A 22,991-nucleotide genomic window follows, 5' to 3' on the forward strand; every position below is an offset into this window, starting at 1 on the left:
AAGAAGCGCTGATAGGATTACAATGGGATAAAATGCAAGGTAAATGTCAGTGGAGAGCCTAAGACAAAAAACCAAAAATAATCAAATTACCATCTAGCAGTCCCCAGGCAGCACAGGATTTCGTCCTTGGAAATTAGATTGCATTCATAGAAGAGAGCTAAATGCTGTAGATAAGCTTTCTTACGTTGGCAGATAGCCACCTCACAAAAAAGGCCTCCAAAGCCAGAGCTTTTATCAAAGGTTAAAATACAAAACGAATCTTTTCCTAAGTGGTCTTTAAAGATACGATACATACTGCTGCCAACCAGCTGAACACCCGTGCCAGGCCTCTCCGAGCGCAGCCCCAGAAAAGCCACGCTGGAAGTCTGCACCTGTTCCTCTGTGGGCAGCAAAGCCCCTACAGCAGCTCTGAACACAGAGGCCATGACAGGTCTGAAGCAGGATCTGCCACCACCATTTCCCTTCTCGATTCCTTTCCTATCCATGTGGGATCAATATGCAAAGAACCTGCTCAGGCACTGTTCCGCCGGTCTCTCCCTAACTACAGGACTGTTCCTGCCCGAATGTTCTACCCATGACCAATGCCTGAACCACTAAGCTCTTTCCACTCTGTCCCACATCCTAGCTATCCACTGGCTCCTTTACTTTTTTCTTCCCATCATTTCACCACCAACAGACCCATATATCCCCTCAACTGACCTGTACTACCTCTAGGCCAGTTTTTCCCAAACTTCCCTCATGATGAGAAGAATCACCTGGTGGAGTTGTTAAAATACAGATTCCTGAATCCCAACTAAGAAGTGCTAAACTAGAATTTTTGGGAACATATAGGTAAAATATATCACCTATATGTTACCTATATGTTCCCTAAAATTCTAGTTTAGCACTTCTTAGTTGGGATTCAGGAATCTGTATTTTAACAATTCCACCAGGTGATGATTCTCATCATGAAAGAAGTTTGGGAAACACTGCACGAGGCAAATCTCTGATCCACAAGACATCAGTAAGGAGCTTACACCAGGAAATGCACACAACATGCCTTTGCTCTCAATAAAAATATTCAAGCAAGGTTGTGAGAGCTCCCCAATTAGTGAATTCTATCTCCCCATTAAATTCCATATAAAATTCAGGGGTTCACAGAGACCTCAAAACCTTGCATAGATACAACAGAAGGCAGCACTGTAGCTATAAAAGATAAGCAGCTCTACGTGTAATAGGAGCCATGCCTTCTCCGGAGTTCATCCCTTCCCACCATCCCAGCACAAAATTGACTCACTGGCCACGTGGACTGCGTGTATGTTATGATTATTTCCCACCTGGACAGCAGCAATGACATCTTAACCAGCCCCCCAGCCTTCCCCACCCCCTCCACTCACACTTTCCTATTCTCTACACTGCAGCCAGAGTGAATCTTTTAAAATACACATCTGTTCTCTAATACACATTCTTCTCTAATGACTTATCACACTTGGAACAAAATCCAATTTCTTTAACCCTGGTTAACAATGCCTACCTCACCCACCATCCACACCTCATGACCTGTGTTACCTTCCCCAGCTGTTCTCAAGTTAAAGTAAGTCTAGGGCAGTGGTTGGCAAACTCTTTAGTCAACAGAGCCAAAAACAACAATTAAAATTTCTTTTGAGAGCAAAAATTTTTAAACTTAAACTATATAGGTAGGTTCATTGTTATTAACTTAATTAGGGTACTCCTAAACTGGCCTTTGCTAAAAACTCAAGGGGCCAAAGAGCCGCATGTGGCTCGCAAGCCACAGTTTGCCGACCACTGGTCTAGGGGACTCTGCACTTCTCCTACTTCCTGTCTGGATGCCCTGGCCCCAAATACCTATATGTATTCAACCTCATTCGATTCAGATGTCACCTCATTAGAGGACTCTTCCACCACCTTATCTAAACCTTCTTCCCAGTATTCCCAGTACCTTTCTATTGGGTGCCTTGGTTTTCTTCATTTCCCCTATCACTACCTGGTACTACGTATTCATTTGCTTACTGCAAATGAATAGGATCCAGACTTTTCCCTAGAGAAACGAATAGGATCCAGACTTTTCCCTAGAGAAACTTAAAATTGAGCAGAGAAGGAAATAAACAAGGAATGCAATGGAACGTGATAAGAGCTTCAAGTACTTGAGGGATACTGTGGAGTGAAGTAGCCAGAGATGAGGCAGGACAGGTCGGAGACAGATTATGAAGAACCCTGAGCTTCATGCTAAAGAGCTGGGCCTCCATCTGAGCACCCACTATACATCAATAGGTGGGAATGACAAGAAGTAGTGTTAGGGTTGTAATATTAACAAAGGGAAGAAAGGAAAGGGAATCAGATATTGTAAGCATGGTCACCTGGGAAGCTTCCCAGGAAGCTATAGCTCCTCCCAGCATTGTTCCTCCGCGGGGACTAACACCCCCCCTTGCCCATCTGGTGCTGGGTTTTTGCTCGGAGCAGGAGAGATAGGCACATGCGCAATAAAGTTGGGTGGCAAAAGGGAGTCTGCCGGCCAGTCTATTGAGAACAATGGACTGGCTAGGCCACATGTGTCAAACACAAGACCCGCGGGCCAAATCCAGCCCGCCAGCCCTTGCAATGTGGCCCGCACCGCGCTGTCATCACTGCACTCCGCTGTCAGTTTATGACATTGTCAGTTTATGACTGTTCAGTAAACCATTCGGCCCACGATTTAGGCTGGATTTTAGATTTTGGCCCCTTCTCTGATTGAGTCCGACACCCCTAGGCTAGGCGATGGACCATCAAAAGCACATGAAATCTTGGAAAGCTAATTGTTTAGTTTGAAGAAGCTCCTGGTTAGATTAGAAACCCCGACAAAAATGCCCTTTCTCTCGCTCCCTCTTGCTCTGTAACCTGCACTCCCCAGTGCGTTCCGTGTTCTCTCCATGGCCAGGTGGCCTTAGGAAACGGGATGGCCCGGCCACGCAGACTTCACATGCAGAAGGCTGGGCGGAACTGGACTTTCATGTGCAGCAGGAACTACGGGCAGAGGCCTTCCTCCTGGCCCAGCTGAAGACAAGATGGGACATCTCCCGTGGCAGGACGGACAGAGATGGGACCTGGGAGAGGAAACTCCTTAATTCTACATCAATAAAACTCTCCACAAAACCCCAGCTTCCTGTGGGAGCCTCAGCAAATTCTTTCCTTGCAGAGCCCCAAGAACTCCACTTCCACCAATAACAGCAACAAATCTGAAATTAGAATTGATAGAGTCAGCATTTGTATAAAAGGAACTGAGAAGTTCTAGGATTTTAGGAAATGCCTCTGCCCACAAAGGAGGAAGAGTAAGTTGGGGGTGGGGGGAACGATAAACCTAGTATTAGACCAGTTAAATTTGAGGGTCTAAGACCATCATGCTAAACTAAGTCAGTGATTTCTCTGGGCTACAAAACGCTTGACTTAGAAGTTCTACAAACCTGATCCTTGGCCTTCTTCACCAGGTGTTCTCAACATCCCACTAGCCACCCTGTCACCATGTGGTAGCCATGATTTAGCCATGCATGGAAAGTCCTTACTGAGTCTGCAAGGTTAACAGTCTTTATCATGCTTTCTTAAAACAAGGACTTCCCGATTTTGGTGAAGTCTGGCACATTGATTGGTTGTCTCCTGCTCGCATTCTGCAACCCAGGGACATACCCTTGTCTGGAAATCCACCTTAGAACCCTTTGGTGCGCATGCCAACATTCTAACCACTGAGAGCACTGGCCAGGGCTAGTCTGTTTTTAAAAGGGCTCCGAGACTCTTAAAATCAAAGTAAAATTCACCTGTGGGATTACTGGCCAAACAGGGTCACCTTTGAGGAGTCGTATGCAACGTGCCTCCTAAGTGGCAAACCTCCTGGATGGGGTTGGGGAAAAGGGTCGAGAGCCAGAAGAGCCAAGCGGGAAAGAGGGAGACTGAACTTCCTGTTTAACACAATACCCTGTACTCAGAAGTCTCTATTTCCCTGCCATGCTGGATAAACAAAACTGCTAAATAGCAACAGGCAAATAACCAGAAACAAGGGGTCTCTGACATGACCGAGCATGAGAGCTGGGGAAGGCGTGTACCAATACCCACCGCATCTGTCCTGCCACCTCTTACATGTCTGGTGAGTCACATACACTGAAGACAGACCTCAGGGAGGCCGATGGGAACCCAGGGGTACGCCCAGTGAGAGGACAGCGGGTGGGGCTGTTTAGGGTTATCTTGACAAGAGGCGGCTTCCATTTCCCATGTCCCTCCTATCAACATGGAAACAGGTGAGAACACTTTTTAAAGAATCCTTAGTTGCCTGTCTTCTGGACATAAGACAACACTGCAGGTAATGATAACCTAACATAATTGGCCCATCCAATCACGTTAGAACTAAACAAAACACAGTTGTATAGAACAGACATCATCTGGACTGAGAGGCTCCTTTTTATCTGTGAGAAAAAGCAGGCTCCTGAGGCTGAGAGTCACCCACACCACCCAGCATGGCAAGGCAGGGCAGGGCAGGGCAGGGCTGGGCTGGAACCCAGGCTGCCTGCGGCCAACACTGGGTTAATTTGGTCCAAGGCACAAATAACAGATTTGTTGCTACTGAACAATGCAAATATACAAGTGACTGTAGTATTGGCAATAAGTACTAGGAAAATGAGAAATTAGAAAGCTTAAAGCAAAAACAGATATGAGGAAAAAGTCCCTGCTGAGAGAAATATAAAAAGTGACATATTTTAAAGAAATTAACCCTCTGGTCAGGATACTTCCTTAGAACAAGAATAAATTATTTAAAAGTCACAGTTTTGTGAAAGGTTTGGACTCAAGCTTGGTATGACTTAACTAAAGTTATATTCTGGGTCAGTAAATTATTTGCTTGCATGTAAAATGTTGATGGAAAACCAGAAAACAACCTGTCATAAACAAAACAATGAACATTGAGAAAAATCTCAGAAAACATAATTTAGTTGACTTTGACTTTTAAAAAAAAAATTCTGGCATATTTCTAATGTGCTCTTGGGAAAAGAAGTTTAGAAGTTAACAGTCAAGTGCAGAAACTGAAGTTTGGCAGCCAAAAGAATGTAATTAATAAATTGGAAGCATCTCATATTTCTAAAGCTTATTCCTATCAATTCAGTCTCTTAAAGCTAAAGCAAACAAAAAAAAGGTCTCCCATCAAATCAAATGCAGCCCACATCATAGTTTCTATTTCCAATTTAGCTGAAACTCGAGGACTGCCAAATCAGTCCCAAAATAAACACTGGCCACTTAAACAGTTTCCTTTATACAAGTTAAGAGAGTTCTTTCCTGGCTGAGTCAGAAATTGCTTTTACTTCCACTTGCATCTATGTAATTTATAAACTGACAAAACACAGTCCTTTAGGAACATACCAGGAAAATATTCATCATTTCTGCTAGGTCAAGTTCACATAAATCCTGGCTACATTTTGTTTTACTGATATAAGATGATTTTCTTAATATGCATCCATACTGTGGGTCATGAAACACAACCCACTGCAGAGAAACAAACCAGTTTTTAACTCCCATGAGTGGAAGCCATAAAGATGTCCAAGTAATAGGAAAATCATGCAGCAATGACGAGAGGACGTGTTTCGTTTGCTATACATCCCAAGCAAACAGCTTGCCTGAGGGGGTCTATGCTGAGTTTCCAGTTAGGGACATGAAAGCCACTTTAGTTATACTGGAAACTAAAAGGAGGCACCTACTTAAACCCCAAGAAATGTGAATGGAATAGCCACATACTGCTTTAGTTGCCACACATTCTAGAAGGTGAAAAGCCACACTGGCTCGCTGCATTGCACCTACCTAAACCGAGTCATTCCCTGAGAGCATTATTTTCCCAACGGCCCAAGCCACTGTGGAATAGCTGTTCTCAATTTTGTGTGTGAAACCTCCATAAATACGCATTGCTAAGTTTCCAGATGTCTGACTCTGCTTGGGAAAAGCTATACAGCCATGCATAGTGCTTAGGCCAACTGTTAACTATTTATCTGCTGGGCTAACACCACCAAGACTGGCTGGTTTTTCTGTGGTTCAATAGCCTATATATACCCTCTGAAGGTGTTTGAGGGTTTTCTTTCCTGTGAAGTGAAAACAGGACAGTCTCTCTAACAATCCTTTTCACCATTCTGTACAAATCTTGCCCAAAACATGGTATTTTCTTAAAGCTGCCAGAGCTTCAGTTGGGTATGTGGCTTTAAAAACGGGGGAATAATAAGCTTTGATTGCATTGCTTCATAAGTTGCATCTCCAAATAATGAGAATTAGACATCTGCAGTGCAAACCCCTCAGTCCCTGAGTCTGAGGGCTTTTGCTTTACTTACTTGTATTTTAAGAGCAGCCACTGAACTAACCAGAGTCCTACAAGGATCATGCCATTAATTTCACAAATAGAAAAGGCCCACTGCACCCGGTTAAAATGGTCAAAAAACGTGTCCGGTAGTGGAGGCTGCACCTCCTTAGGAGGTACTCGTTCATGGACGACCGAGATCATCACTGTGGTGAGAACAAAACAGCAAAGTGCATAAAGAAAGGCCAGAAGAGTCTTGCCCCACTCCATGGGGTACTGGGAGCGCTCCAGTTCTGGCATGGGGATCTTGATCATCTCCTTCCTATACCCATTTGGCATCCCGTTGGGTTTGACCTTGATGCTGAATCTGCCGTCAGGGGTGGGGACGTCTGTGCCAATGCTGAGGTGCCCGTTGGCATGGCCGTTCTTGTGTACTTCCATGTGGTGCTCCATTTTCAAGGTCTCTATCATGTCCAAGAGCCGCTGCCCGTTGTCGGAGGAGACTCGGCACAAGGGGGGTTTTGTGAAATCCTCTTGGGTTAGGTTGATCAAGTCCCGGCCCGTGAAATGTTCCAGAGGCTCACAGTATTCTGGCATAGCATTCTCCAGCAGCCAGTCTGTCACCTTTTTGGGTGACCAATAAACCACTTCCTTCATTGTACTGGCAGACGACAGGCAGGCCCCTGCTTGCTCTCGGCAGGTCAGCAGTCTGAGTTTTTACAAAGCAGGATGCTGGCCATCGGAGGCGTGCTCATCCTGTCAGGCCTCATGACAGGGACTGGGGTAGCAAGATGGTAAGGGCAGTTTTTAAACACCTCATGTAGCTGTCCAGGATTCTTGAGTACCGGAGCACTCATTCACCTCATTTTTCAACAAGGTTCTTCCTCCTGTGGAGGCAAGAGAAAAGGTCAAGATATTGGTCAACCCCCTCAAAATGCAAAACCTCCATAAGCATAAGGAAAATGGGAATCCAGTTACCGATAAAGCCTGTAGTTTTCAAACATGTATTAGTCTAAGGGGCCCCTGATTCCCTGGCTGGCCTTCCCTGAAAGAGCATTAAAAGGGCCAAGTGATGGATAAAGTCAAAGGGGAAATGTTTTACAGCCTCCTCAATGGGGTCTTTTCTAAGATATAATTCATCATGCTGTGGACACTGCTTAGTATGAATCAGTGGTTCTGTGTGTGCAGGTGCTTCCTGGGACAAGCTGAATAAAGGTGGCACGTTGGCTTAACCTATCATCCTAGCTGGTGAAGAAGTGTTTTAAAAGGTACATAACGCACAGCAACTTAACAGATACGATAGAAATGTTGAGCTTCAAGACAGTTTGGTTCAACATTTTTTTTTTTTACATACACACAAAAAATCAATGAATCCCTGTTTCCTCATGGACTCAGATGCCGAAATCTATAGAGGAACTTCCAATGCAGCTCCAATGCCACACAGGCAGGGTGAAGGGCCAGCGTCTTCCAGCTCTGCCCACCTTTCTGCTCCCTGCCCAGAGGGTATTTCCTGGAATCCCAGTGGTAAAATCAATGATCTGATTCAACTCCCTCATTTATAAACTTGGAAACTAAATTCCAGGAAGGTCAAGAAACTTGCCCTTTATTAAATGGCAGCTTGCAGCCAAGAGCTGTAAGTTTCCTTTCTGAATCCTGAAGTTCAAAACACTATTTATTAAAATACTTATGTGGTAATAACCAATTCACATCTGCAGGGGATATTCAAAAGCCAGATTCAAAATTTTATAAAAGTATGTAAGTATCAACATAAATTTACATATAAATAATGAATCTCCTCTTATTTAAACTCAGCATTGATTAATGAACATAACATTGCATAAACCTGGGGGAAAATACATCACATTTTAACTGAAATTATATTTGATGACAGGCCTGGGGGCATTTTCTACTTCTCTCCCATCCATTTTTCTTTAATAGGCATGTACTCCTTTTGTAACAATCATTGAAAATTGGAAAGCAAGTGAAAAAAACTAAAGTTTTGCTACCCGGAAGCTGCCTTTTTGGGATATTGATTTTAAGCTGCTTATTAAGAAACAAGATTCAGAAAGAACCTTTGACCCTCTCCCTTTTCAGCCCAAGAGATTCAGACAGAGAAGTGTGCTTCAGGAAGGAAATCTTAGCATGTTCACTGTAGCCTAATTTGAATTAAGTGTGGTAATTATAGGAATGCTTCAGGCAGGGTCTGTTAGCTAGAGATCTCTGTGTCCTTCTGAGTTGCCTAGCAAGAATTTGCCTGCCATGAGTGTTCCCCTCTCCCTCAACAACCTGTAAATAACCCATTGTCCCTTCTGAAATATATCTCCCCCACCCTCTTCTCCTTTGTCCAAAATGCCACTTCTACCCAGTGTTGCCTCACTGTCTCTGGAGTTTTCATGCCTATGTGAATTCCCCATGGACAAGTGTTAAAAACTTGATTTTCGTCTGATAATCTGTCTCTGTTGATATGATTATCAGCCTAGCCGAGAAGTTAGAAGAAAAATATTAATATTTTTTAGTTCCCACACTAGAAATGTTAAAAATAAATACCTAGCTCTAAAACAAAGCCTTGTTATTCATGTAGCATGCATGGCCTTTGGCTGAAGACAGACCATGGTCTGACTCTCAGCCTCTCTCATGCATAGCACATTAGGTGAGCTTCAATTACTTATTTATTTGTTTGTTTAGTTATTTATTTATTTGAGTGAGAAAGAGAGAAACATCAAAAAGTTGCCTCCTGCATTCATTAAGCCTCTCCCGCTCCAACCCCAAGAACTCCTACTCGCTCCCTATGGAGCACATGTGGCACAAACAAGACCTGAACCCAGGTCTCCTGATTTCAAAGACCAAGCTCATCACTGCTAACCCCCAAATCTGACTCTGGAATAGAGATGGACAATATGTCCACTCCTGATTTCCCTGTCTAAATAACAACCAGTCAAACGGCAGTAAAACTTAAAAGACATTCCAGACTGCAAAAGAGATAGGCATTCCCGCTCCTGAGCATCCATCCCAGTGCTGTGTGCCTTCCCTCTGACACTCCCTGTGGTGTCTGTCTAGACCCCCCAGGAGCCTGTGAGTGACTGCGGAAGAGCTTCCGTCTAAACTCTAAAGCATCCCCGTCTCACATTCCCAGGGCTCAGAATGTGCTTGATCAATATCTGCGCAATAACTCAGGAAACAAATGTCCCTTACATGGTTTAATGGAAAATAAAGCTACAGAAAATGTCACTGACACTGAAAAGGGCTTTAAAATGATTTGGATAGTCAAGGAGAACCAGGCGGGCAGTCTCCAAAGAGAAATAGGACACCCAGGAGAAGCTCTGACCACTTGGAAAGCACTACACAGGAGCTGCAGCGGCACCAGAGCTGCCTGGAGAGGCCAGAAGACGCATAGGCACGTGGGCGCCCTGGCAGAGGTCCTGCAGGAAAGGGATCTCCCAGCATCAGGCTCCAGGCTTCTCCCCAAATCCTCCTCAGCAGCATTAGGCTAACAGCCAAGGAACCCTCAACATCTGCAAGTGGCCACAAGAACTCCAAAGAAAAATGCTTGCTGGAACGAATGTTCATGCCCAAGGACATGAACGTGGGCTTTCCCCTTTGTCCAACTCAGGAAGGCTGCCAGGAGGGGAAACCCCTTCAGAACCACAAAGATCAGACCAACGCCACAGGGTTATTTCACTTCTCTCTGCCGGGGGAACAGTCAGATAACTCCTTTTAAAAGATAACACTGTAATCTTTAAAAAAGAAAAAATATCAAGTGGTGGGAGACAATCTAGGCCATCAGACAGACAGACAGACAGACAGACACATACACATGCACATATTCTTTCTGGCATTGCAAGCCTCCATCCAAACGAAGGACCCTGATCTTGCAAAGGCAAGTCCATAGGCAGTTTCCAACAGCCAGAGGAACTCTCCAGTGACAGCAAGGAAAGTAAATGGCTCCTGTTAATAAGTAGGAAACAAAACTGCTCACTCCTTAGGAGAGTGCCTAGGCGTCCCCCCGTGTTGGAGTTCTCCATTTCCTCCTCCTCAGCAAGGCCAGGCTCTTCCCTTGGTCTCTAGGGTCCTTCTCTGCAGACCCTTCGCAGAACATTCCACTTCCCCATCCTTTTCCCTGCTTGACTTCCTGCATCACTTTCATCTGTGACACGTGATCTAATTTAACCCTCAGGTGTGCCTGGTGTGGCAGAAAGAGCACCAGCTGTGTGAGTTACAGAGCTGATAGCTGAGACCCAACTCAGCCACTTCCCTTCCTGACAAGGTCCTTGAACCTCTCCACACCTCAGTTTCCTCTGGGAGATGGAATTACCAATTACCTACTTCATGGGGCTGCTCCTGTTGTGATAAACCAATCATGTAAAAAGAATAAAAGATATAAGTTACCCCAAGAAACATGTCTTGTTCTTTACATAATGTCCTGCTTCCTTTCTAACACGCAACTGGGTCATAGTGACATGTCATAAATATTTACTGAAGCTGCCACTTCCAAAGGGCATTTTAAAATGCCTAATCATTCTGATACAAGAATAAAAACAGCCCTCCAAATTCCATGAGAAAGCAACCCTGTATTTTTCAAGCAACTTTGAAGCTTGAAAATAAAGATATACATGCTGTTTTCCTGAAAGGGGGAAAGCTCACTGTAGGGAAGTAAACGTTGAATAGCTACTCAGCACTTCAAAGGCCACTGCGAAAAAGATATGGACTTAGAGACCCCAGAACCCAGCTGTAGAAGGAGAAGTGAGATGGTGGCTCTCCCCTGGTCTCACACACTCAATTTAGAACATACGGTGGCAAAGTGTATTCACATCTAGACCCAAAAGACTGTATCTTAGGCTGGGCTCAGAAAACAGCTATTACTACCTTCATTCAGGAAAGCCACTCAGAATCCATATCCAGGAAAATGTTAAGAAATAGTACAGGAGAAACCAAGATGGTGGCATAGGTAAACACCTAAACTGCTGACTCGCACAACAATATCAAAACTATGACTAAAAGATAAAACAGACACCATCCAGAACCACAGGAAAGCTGGCTAAGTGGAAATTCTACAACTAGAAGGAAAGAGGAAATTGAGACTCAGAGGAGCTGTAAAAGATTGAGGTATGGGGACGTGCTCATGCGGAGAGGACGGATGGCTGAGTGCACGGCTGGCTTTCTAAAGTGGGAGAGAGACAGAAGCTCCCAACTGCACTGAACTCCAGTTCCAGGAGAGTTTCTGGGAACCCAGACTCATTCAGGGTGAAACTTGAGAGCAGCTTTCTCTCAGATGTGTTTGCAGTGGTTACCATGGGACACTGAGACACAGGGGCCTTTTAGGGCAGGGTTGATGGGAAACCAATGCTGTCTGTTCCACCCTGAGACTCTGCCCCATCCAAGCTGAACACAGAGGTTTTTGCAATTTTGCAAGTCTTGTCTCACAAGGCTGTCTCCAGCACAGAAGTTCTCCCATTGTAGACACAGCTGATCCTCACAGCCAGTTGGCCTGGAGGTCAATTCCTCCCAGTGATACCAACAACAATCAAGACTTAACTACAACAACGCTGTGCACACAGTCCACAAAGGGGTACATCAAGAGTGTCCACCTCAGGTAACTGGGGAGGCTGAGCCACTGAGCCCTATAGGATACCTACCACAGAAAGCTACTCTACCAACTCAGGGAAGCAGTGAAAATGCGAGACAAAGAAACAGATCAAAATGAAAGAAATGGAGGAAAGCAAATGGCTGGATATAGAGTTCAAAACCAAGGTTATAAGGTTTTTCAAGAATTTCCTAGAAAAGGCCAATAAATTTAGTGAGACCCTCAAGGATATGAAAAAGGACAAATTAGAAACTAAATATTCATTGACTTAAATAAAAAATACTATACAGACTAGGGGAACATAAGAATCAAGTCAAAGATTTGAAATACAAAGAAGCAAAAAACACTCAACCAGAAAAGAAAAAAAGAAAAAAGAATCCAAAAATTTGAAGATAGTGTAAGGAGCCTCTGGGACAACTTTAAGCATATCAACATCAGAATTATGGGGGTGTCAGAAAAAGAGAGAGAGCAAGATACTGAAAACCTATTTGAAGAAATAATGACTGAAAACTTCCCCCACCTGGTGAAAGAAATAGACATACAAGTCCAGGAAGTGCACAGAACCTCAAACAAAAGGAATCCAAAGAGGACCACGCCAGGACACATCATAATTAAAATGCCAAGAGCAAAAGACAAAGAGAGAATATTAAAAGAAGCAAGAGAAAAACAGTTAATTACCTACAAAAGGGAGCACCCATATAATTGTCAGCTATTTCTCAACAGAAACTATGCAGGCAAGATGGGAGTGGCAAGAAATATTCAAAGTGATGAATAACAAGAACCTACAGCCAAGATTACTCTACCCAACAAAGCTATCATTCAGAATTGAAGAGCCGATAAAGAGCTTCACAGATTATAAAAAGCTAAACCAATATTATATAAAATCCTAAAAGGTAATCTTTAAGAAGAGAAAGAAGAAGAAAAAGGTAAAGATAAAAATTATGAACAACCAATACATGTCTATCAACAAATGAATCCAAAAATCAAGTGAATAAAAAATCTGATGAACAGAAAAAACTGGTGAATATAATAGAATCAGGGGCATGGAAAGGGAGTGGACTGACAATTCTCGGGGGAAAGGGATGTGGGGGCGGGGGGAGTGCTGGAAGAGACTGGACAAAAATGGAACACCTATAGGTGAGGGCAGTGAGGGGAAGGTAAGGGCAGAGGGTGGGGTGGGAACTGGGTAGAGGGGAGCTTTTTTTTGGGGGGGGGAGAAGAGGAACAATTGTAATAATCTGAAAAATAAAGATTTATTAATTTTTAAAAAATATATTTTATTTACTTTTTACAGAGAGGAAGGGAGAGAGGGATAGAGAGCTAGAAACATCAATGAGAGGGAAACATCGACCAGCTGCCTCCTGCACACCCCCTACCGGAGATGTGCCCACAACCAATGTACATGCCCTTGACCAGAATCGAACCCAGGACCCTTCAGTCCGCAGGCCGACGCTCCATCCACTAAGCCAAACCGGTCTCAGCTAAATTTTTTTTTAAAAAAAATAAGAAATAGTACAGATCTTGCCCTGGCCCATTTGACTCCATGGTTGTATTATCAGCCTGTGCACCTATGGGTTACTCAATGCAGGGTGTGTGGTGAAGACAATTGATGTGTCTCTCTCATGTTGATATGTCTCTCTCTCTCTCTCTCTCTCTCTCTCTTTCTCTCTCCTTTCCTCTCTCTCTAAAAATCAATGGAAAAAATATATCCTTGGGTGAGGATTAAAAATGAAAAAAACACACAGCTCAAATCATTAGACATATTTCTCAGAACTGGGAAGAAATAATAGAAGAGTAAAAATTCTATCTAAACTCTACAACAAAATAGCACAGAATTTGAGAGTCAGAAGTGCCAGAACTCTGATTCCTCTGAATTTTTTAGACATAAACAAAGTCCAGTGAGATTGTGATGTCTAAAACCTCACACAAAGAGCTGGTCCTGGAGCTAGACAAACCCAAATGCTCACTGGGGCTCTCCCACTGCAAATATCCAACAGCCTCACCGATTTGAGCACATGTAAAGGATAGTCAAAAAGTATCTTTTTTATAGAAGTATGGAACCCAAAAGGATAAAAAAGGGGAACAACAGCATATTCATTATGGATTCTAAACCCAGCAGGGATTTCTATCTGGTCTTAACTAAGTAAAAAATAAATGTGCTACTAAATATGATCCTGCTCCAATTCTTAAAATAGACATTTTACTCTTTAATATTATTAAAACCATCAGATAATATGCCATGACACATTAGAAACTACTTAATTATCAAAGCCAGAGAGCTGGCAACAGAAAAATAAGTTAAAGCAATTATCCTGGTAATGTAAAAACATCAACCAAGCAAAACCATTGAATAAATAATTTATGAATATCTGTTCATTCTTACTCGAAAAGAATCTATTATATAATCTTGTTATCTGGCATTGTCTGGAAATAAAATGTGTAAACAAAAAGCTAGCATGTGAAATATACACTGAACACGATATGTAGGTAATTATAACACCGTGAAGTGCTCAGTACAACTGCCCATGGAGCAATTAATCAGGAAACCTGAGTTCTAAAGCCTGCTTTGTCATTAACTTGTACTCCAAACCAGCGCCTCGGTTTCCTACAATGGAATAATGTATTCCTTCTGCTTGCTCCATTAGTAAGGGAATTTACACAGACTGTACAGTGCTTTGGAAAACATAAAGCAATACATAAAAATGTAAGGATTTATGATAATGACTGTAATTTATTCTTGTTTGAAAGCTTTAGTGAACTTTTAAAATGAGTGTTATGTAATTAAGAACTGAATTTTTGCTAATTTTTTAAGACACGATGGACCCAAGACTGAACAAACAAAGCTGGCATGTCAATGAAGAAACTACAGGAAAGTTCCAGATGTTTTTAAATGCTGATAATGGCAAATGAAAAAAGGAAGTAGAGCATGCATAATTAGTCTTATAAGCATACAGTCAACTAAACTTTCTGCTTCGTGCATCAAATCTCTAAAAACAACAGAAAACTCCCAAGCTAATTTTACGAGGCCAGCATGATCCTAATTTCAAAACCAGATAAAGATATGACTAAGAAAGAAAATTATAAGCCAATATCACTGATGAACATGGATGCTAAAATATGCAACGAAATATTAACAAATCGGAGCCAGCAATATATTAAAACGATCATATACCACAATCAAGTGGGATTTATTCTAAGGATGCAAGGATGGTACAATATCTGCAAAATAATAAATGAGATATACCACATAAACAATATGAAGGATATAAACCTTTATGATCATATAAATAGATGCAGAAAAAGGATTTTCTAAAATCCAGTACCCATTTATGATAAAAACAAAACAAAACAACAAACTCGCAGAAGAGTGGGAATGAAAGGAACATAACAGCATAATAATTATATATTATAATTATATATTACAAACCCAAAGCCAACATCATACTCAATGGGCAAAACTACAAGCGTTTCCCTTAAGATCAGAACAAGACAGAGATATCCACTTTTACTACTTTTATTCAACATAGTACTGGAAGTCCTAGCCACAGGAATCAGATAGGAAGAAGAAATAAAAGACAGCCAAATTAGAAAAGAAGTAAAACTGTCATTATTTGCATTAGACATGATGCTGTATGTCGAGAACCCTAAAAAGTCCTCACAAAATTGCTAGAGCCCAGCCAGTGCCACTCAGTGGTTGAGCATTGGCCTATACTCAGGAGGTCACAGTTCTATTTTAGGTCAGGGGATATACCCGGGATTGTGGGCTCAATCCCCAGGAGGGAGCGTGCTGGAGGCAGATGATCAATGATTCTATCTTATTTATGTTTCTATCTCTCTCTCCCTCTCTCTTCCTCTATGAAAGCAATAAAAATATGTTTAAAAAAAGAAGAAAAAAAAGGGGGGGAACTACTAGAACTGATAAATGAATTCAGTAAAGTAGGAGAATACAAAATAAAAATCCAAAAATCAATTGCATTTTTATACACCTATAATGAACTATCAGAATGGGAAAATAAAACAACAACTCCATTCACAATTGCTTCAAAAAGAAGAATAAAATACCTAGGAATAAATTTAGCCAAAGATATAAAAGATCTGTATTCGGAAAATTGTAAGACTCTGAAGAAATTGAAGAAGATACAAATAAGTGAAAGCATGTACTGTTTTTATGGATAGAAAGAATTAACATCATTAAAAGTCCATACTACTCAAAGCAATCTATAGATTCAATGCAATTCCTATCAAAATACCAATGGCATATTTCACAGAGCTAAGATAAATATTCCAAAAATTTATAAGGAACCACAAAAGACCCCAAATAACAATAGTGATCTTAAGAAGAAGAAAGTTAGAGGAAACATGCTACCTGATATCAAACTATACTACAAGGCCACAGCAATCAAAATAGCATGGTATTAACATAAAAACAAACATATAAATCAAAGGAACTAAATAGAGAGCCCAGAAATAAACCTACCCCTTTACAGTCAGACAATATCTAACAAAGGAAAAAAAAAATACAGTAGACTAAAAATAGTCTATTCAATAAATGATGGTGGTAAAATTGAACAGATACATGCAAAAAAAGTAGAAAGTAGAAACACTACACATAAGAATATACTAAAAATGGATTAAAGATTTAAATTTTAGACTCAAACCCATAAAAATCTCAGAAGAAAACATAGGCAGTAATATCTTGGTCATTTCTTGTAGCAATGTTTTTTTCTGATCTATCTCCTCTAGCAAGTAAAACAAAGGAAAAAAAAATAAACAAATGGGACTACATCAAACAAAAAAGTTTTTGTACAGCAAAGGAAACCATCAACAAAATTAAAAGACAACCCACTGAATGGGAGAACATATGCACCAATACATCTGATAAGGGGTTAACATCCAAACGTATAACACTCAACACCAAAGAAAACAAACAATCCAATTAAAAAATGGGCAAAGGGCCTGAATAGACACTTCTCCAAAGAGAACATACAGATGCCCAATAGACATGAAAAGATGCTCAACATCACTAATCAGAGAAATGTAAATGAAAACTACATTGAGATAACACCTTATACCTGTCAGAATGGCTGTCACCAATAAATCAACAAACAACAAGTGTTGGCGAGGATGTGGATAAAAGGGAACCCTTGTGCACTGTTGGTGGGAATGCAGATTGGTACAGCCATTGTGGAAAGAAGTATGGAGTTACCTCAAAAAATTAAAACTGAAACTGTCCTATGACCCAGCAATTCCATTTCTGGGAATTTATCCAAAGAAACCTGATACACTAATTTAAAAGAATATATGACCCCCATGTTCACTGCAGCTTTACGTACAATAGCCAAGATTTGGAAGCAGCCCATATGTCCTTCAGTAGATGAGTGGATAAAACAGCTATAGTACATTTATACAATGGAATACTACTCAGCAGCAAAAAGGAAGAAAATATTACCCTTTGAGACTGAATGGATGGACTTGGAGAACATTATGGATTATGGTAAGTGAAATAAGCCAGTCTGGGAAAGACAAGTGCCGTATGATTTCATTCATATCTGGAATTTAATACACACTAAACTAACAAGCAAAACAGAGACAGACTCACAGAGAACAGGCAGACGGCTCTGGTGGTGGAGATGGGGTGTGTGTGTGTGTGAGAGAGAGAGAGTGGTTGTGTGTATGTGTGTTTGTGAAGGAATTGGACAAAAAAGAAAAAAAAACTAATGGACATGGACAACAGTGTGGTGACTATGGTGGGGAAGGAGTGGGTAGAGGTGGAAGAGGGTATATGGGGGGGAAATGGTGATGGGACAAAATAATAAAATAACTCTATGTGGGTACCTTGTTAAAGAGCAATGGAAATCAAGAAGTGATATCATGTTATTATGAAACAGATGATCTGCATTTTTGCAAACGCTTCAAGTCCAGATAAAGGTCTTTACATCTACTAGAACTTTCTATAAAAGTCAGTAATAACCTCACACACCTTTTAAAGCAATGTAGTCCATTGAAATATTCTCTAACTCAATTTGGATAGCTCCTGAATGCTTTTCTCCAAACCAATTTAACTAGCCATCGGTTTGGTGTTTGTTTATTTGTTTGTTATTTAGCATTTAAAGAGTTAAGTAGGTAGAATTCATAAAACTATATTTGTTTGAAAAAAAAATGGCTAAAATAATAAACTTCAGTCTCAGCTGAAGGACCTACATATTTACTTCAATCTGCAGTGGGGGAAATTTTAGAAGATTACTTTAACCTTTAAATCATCCTTTATTCTAAGTTATTATTACATGCAGCGCTCACAATTCTACAAAGTCCGGCTAGCAAATAAAACCAGTCCTTATGCAACAGCTCCTGGAACTAACTATCCGCTGACCTATTTTGCTTAGCCACGTGAAGGAAGGGCATGCTGAAGTGTACATATTTGCCTTTCGGTACACTATGGGCTGTTAGAAAATCCTCATGTGATAACATCTTTTCATCTCCGCCACGCCTTGTTTATTTAATGATATCTGATAATTAGATTTCAAAATATTTGGAATACATTCCTTCTCAGCAGTTGTCATAACTTTCCTAATAGCCTCCCTTTTTATGCTCCTTTCTCAAAATGACCCATTCCAATGTAGTAGCCCTCAATTCTCCAGAGAAAGAGATGATTTTTGATGACAAAATTAGTAGATATGACATGTTGACAAGAAACCAGCCATATCAAATGTAAACCATAAATCATGATTCTAGTTGTTCTCTGACAGCAGGAAATACAATACTGTTTCATGTATTTCACAGAGAGTTCTACCTTCAGCAAGACTAGCTAATTCTGTCTCCCAAACCCTGAGCGTCCTTTTAAGTCAGTCTGTAATGGAATGTCAATATTTAGTAAGCAAACAACTCAAAGAATAATTTATTGTGGTAAAAAATTAGATACAATCTGAAAGTTCCATGAGAATTGGTAAAATACATCATTACAACAGAAATTAATTGCCTCCACCAGAGACTGGATAGAGACTGTAAAAGAGAATGATACCATTTTTGTAAACACACACATATTTACAAATTTCAATAGAAAAAGTATAGAAGATGTATATCAACTTCTGTTACTTTGGGTGATTTGGTGATAAAATAATGTTCTGCTTTTTTCTTCTTCAGTGTTTTCTAATTCGCTGATAAAGTACTTATTAGTTGTGTTTATTTTTTTCTTATTATTAGTTGTGTTTAGGAAAGTTTCTTTTTTAAGTTGTTGTGTTTTTAAACATGGAGGTTGCATTATAAAATTAAAAATAGATGCTTCCTATATTAGTTTTCTTTAAAAATATGAAATGGGCTTGCAGATTTGTCTAAATAAGGCGAACCTTTGCCTCCTATGTATAATTAGGTTCCCAGATCCTTCTAGAACATAATAGTCCCGGGAGATGAGCCAAACCACCAACAACCATAGAGCTGAAACTCTGAACTTAACTAAGTGCATAAAGAAATTCCAGGCTCAGATATTTTCCATCATTCCAGAGAGAAAACAGCAACAAACCTCAGAGTCACAACTGTTCTGTTATCTACATTTTCTTCAATATCCATCTGCCCAGCTTACTGCCAAATGTAAGGGACCATTCGAAACTGCTGCCTTGTTGACATTGCAATAAGGAAAAGTCTGTGTAATCACTAAGCTGTCCCCTCGGGGTTCATCCTTAGACCCCGATTTACTGAAACTCTGAAGATGATCCATTTCCACTCAAGTGATTAACTCCCTTCCTAAGTCGAAAACCAGCAGGGCCATTTTAATATCATCTATTTAATATCATCTATTTAATCTGTAGGTCTTGGACAGGGTCTCACTCTGGCAGCACTCAGGAATGTCGGGACATAATCAATGTTTGCAAAATCGTTGGCTTTCAAGCCCAGCCGAAGCTGATGTGCACAGTGGTAATCTCATCTGCCCCAAGAAGCTGGGAAAAGGCTCTGTCTCTATTACATTCCACTCCATTCTCTTCCTTTCTTCCCACTCTGCCCTTTCAACGTGAGAACTAAAAGCCTCCTACTTTTTGCTTGTTCTGCCGGAATAAAAAGATGCTGTGTACTTCTGAATCTATCTTCAAGTATATCCGGGAGAATAAAAAAGTGAAATGGCTTAAAAAAGGGATGAGGCTATGCTTTACCTTCCTCTGGTTTTGTTGTTGTTTATCCTCACCTGAGGACATTTTCCACTGACTTTTAAAGAGCGTGGAAAGGAGGGGGGGATATAGTGAAACATTGATGTGAGATAGACACAGTGATTGGCTGCCTCCTGAATGCATTCTGGCCCGGATCAAGCCTGCAATTGAAGTATGTGCCCTTGACTGGGAATCAAACCCATGACCCTTCAGTTCGAGGCCAATGCTGTATCCACTGAGCCAAACCCAGTAGGGCTTCCCTCTGTATTTTTAAGAAACTTCAAGATCAACCAAAGGACTTGTATGCATGCATATAAGCACAACCAATGGATACAAGACACTGGATGGGGGGTGGAGAGATGAAGAGGACATGCGACAGGGAGTAGGGGAGGCTGGGGGAAGGTTATTGGGGGAATGAGATATATGTACTACTATATGTAATACTTTAAATGATAAAATATAAAATAAAATAAATTTAAAATAAAGAAACTTCAGTGCAGTATTCTAAAGCATACTGTCAGACTGGCCTACTTAAACTGCCTCAGTTTACTCATCTGTAAAATTAAAGTAATCCTGCATTCCTACGGGGCTGCTTAATAAGGTTTAGAACTCAAAAGTGGTATTGAGTACTTGCATAACAACAGGAGCTGTTCCAAGCATCTACTGGAGGGGAAAAACAACAACAAACAGATCCTTCCTCTTTTCCTCTCTTTCCTGCAGAAAATCCAATAGGGATCAGTCAAGAGACTGGATGGGAACGGAGGCTGGAGATTAAGGATGGCAACAGAGCCAGCATCAGAGGAGAGCAATGAGGTCACCTTGCCCCACCATTCCTTGTTCCCGCCTCATCCTGTCTCTCCCCCTCAAGCCCCAGGGTAAGCAGGCACATAAAAAGGCTGTCTAGGGAAGTCATTACACCGGGCTCTCAGCTTCAGCCACCTTCAGGGACCAGGCAAGTGGCGTCCAGCTGGGTCACAGAGAACAGGGAATGGTGAGAACCGTGCAAACCGAGTGAGACAAGCCTGCTCAATGCAGTTTAAATTTAAATGTTTTAATGGCAAAAATAGACAAAAACATGCAAAGTGAAACTGGCCCCTGGGATTGCCATATCTGTGACTCTCTTGCTCCCTATATCTAATTGGCTGCAAATTCCTGGAGATTCCACCCTCAAGGTGCTCTCAGATCTGTTCCTGTTTTCCTGTCCTCATTTGCTCTTGCTTCTCTGCCTCTAGTCTGGCTCATCTGCAACCCACCTGCATACACTATCAGACGGGTCCTCATTTGATGCTTAAGACCTTTGGTGGCTCCCACAGCTCCCAGACAGTATCTGAATTTCCCACCTCATATTTCTGTTCTTTTGGCCTATCACCGTTAAAGCATAGGTTCATTTGTGTTGGAATCTAGAGAGCCTAAGACACAGCACACATTTGAGAGATGTTTGTTGAACACAGGAATAAATGAGCATGTATGAATAAATGAGATGGCTCCCGGTTCTATAAGATGGCCTCAGTGGTGTATATCTTTTTTGTATTTTAAGCATATAAAAATCTACCTAAGTTTAACAGCTGAATTTTTAATACCACAATCTATTTCAAAATAAAAAGAGAGAACTTCCCATGTACCCAACGAAGAGGAATCTCAAAGCCAGAGTGGAAAATATACAGCGTAACACGTGCAAACGGGCGAGGTAACCAGCCTTGGACCCAGCAGCCAGGGGATGGGGTTTACAACCTAAGCCTGAAGAGAAAACATGGCCAGATCCAGGCAGGGAACTTTACCAAGACTCTTAAGAACTAGAAAAATCGGACTCATGCAATTAGCACATGCTTGTGAATGCTCCAAATTTACACTCCCTGCACGGGGTGGGGTTTCCAAGCCAAATAATGCAAATACAAAACAGAAGTAAATGCAAAACGGTCCCTTAGAGACCCTTCAACAAGCAGGCGTTCACAGGACTCCCAGGGGAAAGGCAACCTCTGCTGAGGACAAGCAAACAACTGAAAAGCACAGATCACATGAGGGAACAAGCCACGCCAGGTAGGTTTGGAGGTGTGACCAACAGGAAGTTTACCAAATCATGAACATGAGAAAATAAAGTAAGCCTAGAGAGTCTGTGCAGTGAATATATTAAAGAGGTAAAAGAAAATAAACAAAACTGAAACTACAATGAAAAGAAAAAGAGGATAGCTGTGTTTAAATAAGGTTCAGGAAAATCCTAGGCTCTCCCTTTGGCCAGTAACATACTGATATCTCAGGAGAAAAGGTGAGAAAGGGAAAGGTTAAAGCGAGGACAAGAAGAAGGAGACAATGGGTAAAAATATAAAGTATGTAAATTTAAAGGCAATTGACAGGTTTTTTCAGACCTCAAAAATTCAAATAATCTAGCACCCCATATATTCTTTTCGGAGGCAGGGTGTGGTGGTGGAAGAAAAGGGAAGAGAGAAAAGAAGCTGAACCCAGTCAATCAAAAGATGAATCAGACTTCAAAAAAGATGTCTAACTGAACGTATGCATTAGTTTCCACTGCATATTAAAACTCCCTTAAAAATGATAGTATAGGGATTTTTTTTTAAAGGCCAAGCAAATTAAGAAGAGGAGTCAGCAGCAATTCAGAAAGTAGGGAAGAGGACAGACTAGTTACCAATTTAGCAGACCCAAGAAAACTACCCCAGACAGCAAAAAGTAAAGGTGAGAAGTGATCTGATTTTCGTAGCAGAAGCCGTAAAAGGATGAGGAATTGGTGGCACAGGTACCTTACAAAATGAAATGAAGGTGGTGCTAACAATAGCATGGCTGGTTGAAAGAAGTTACTCACTTTGCTTGACTGACAACTGCCTCTCCCCAACACCAGAGAAGACTGAAGTTTATGCTCCAGAAAAGGGAAGTGGGGAATCTGGGCTGAGACACCACACAGTTGAAAGCAGGAGAACTGTACAAAAAACAAGGAAGGAAGTAAAAATTGCCAATGGATGTTAAACTGGAT

General features: G+C 41.3%; 1 protein-coding gene across 8 annotated transcripts in view; it reads right to left on the reverse strand.

The window, feature by feature from the left end:
- Positions 1-22,991, reverse strand: part of SGMS1 (sphingomyelin synthase 1) — a 217,930-nt gene that overhangs the window by 21,379 nt on the left and 173,560 nt on the right. For all 8 annotated transcript variants that reach the window (XM_084903456.1, XM_084903458.1, XM_084903460.1 and 5 more), the window contains one exon: positions 6,327-7,179. In XM_084903456.1, coding sequence (XP_084759582.1) covers positions 6,327-6,949 — 623 coding nt within the window. In that variant the 5' untranslated portion in view covers positions 6,950-7,179. The remainder of the gene's footprint in view (positions 1-6,326; positions 7,180-22,991) is intronic.

The sequence above is a fragment of the Pipistrellus hanaki genome (assembly GCF_964339955.1).
Source record: "Pipistrellus hanaki genome assembly, chromosome: 14".
Taxonomy (NCBI): domain Eukaryota; kingdom Metazoa; phylum Chordata; class Mammalia; order Chiroptera; family Vespertilionidae; genus Pipistrellus; species Pipistrellus hanaki.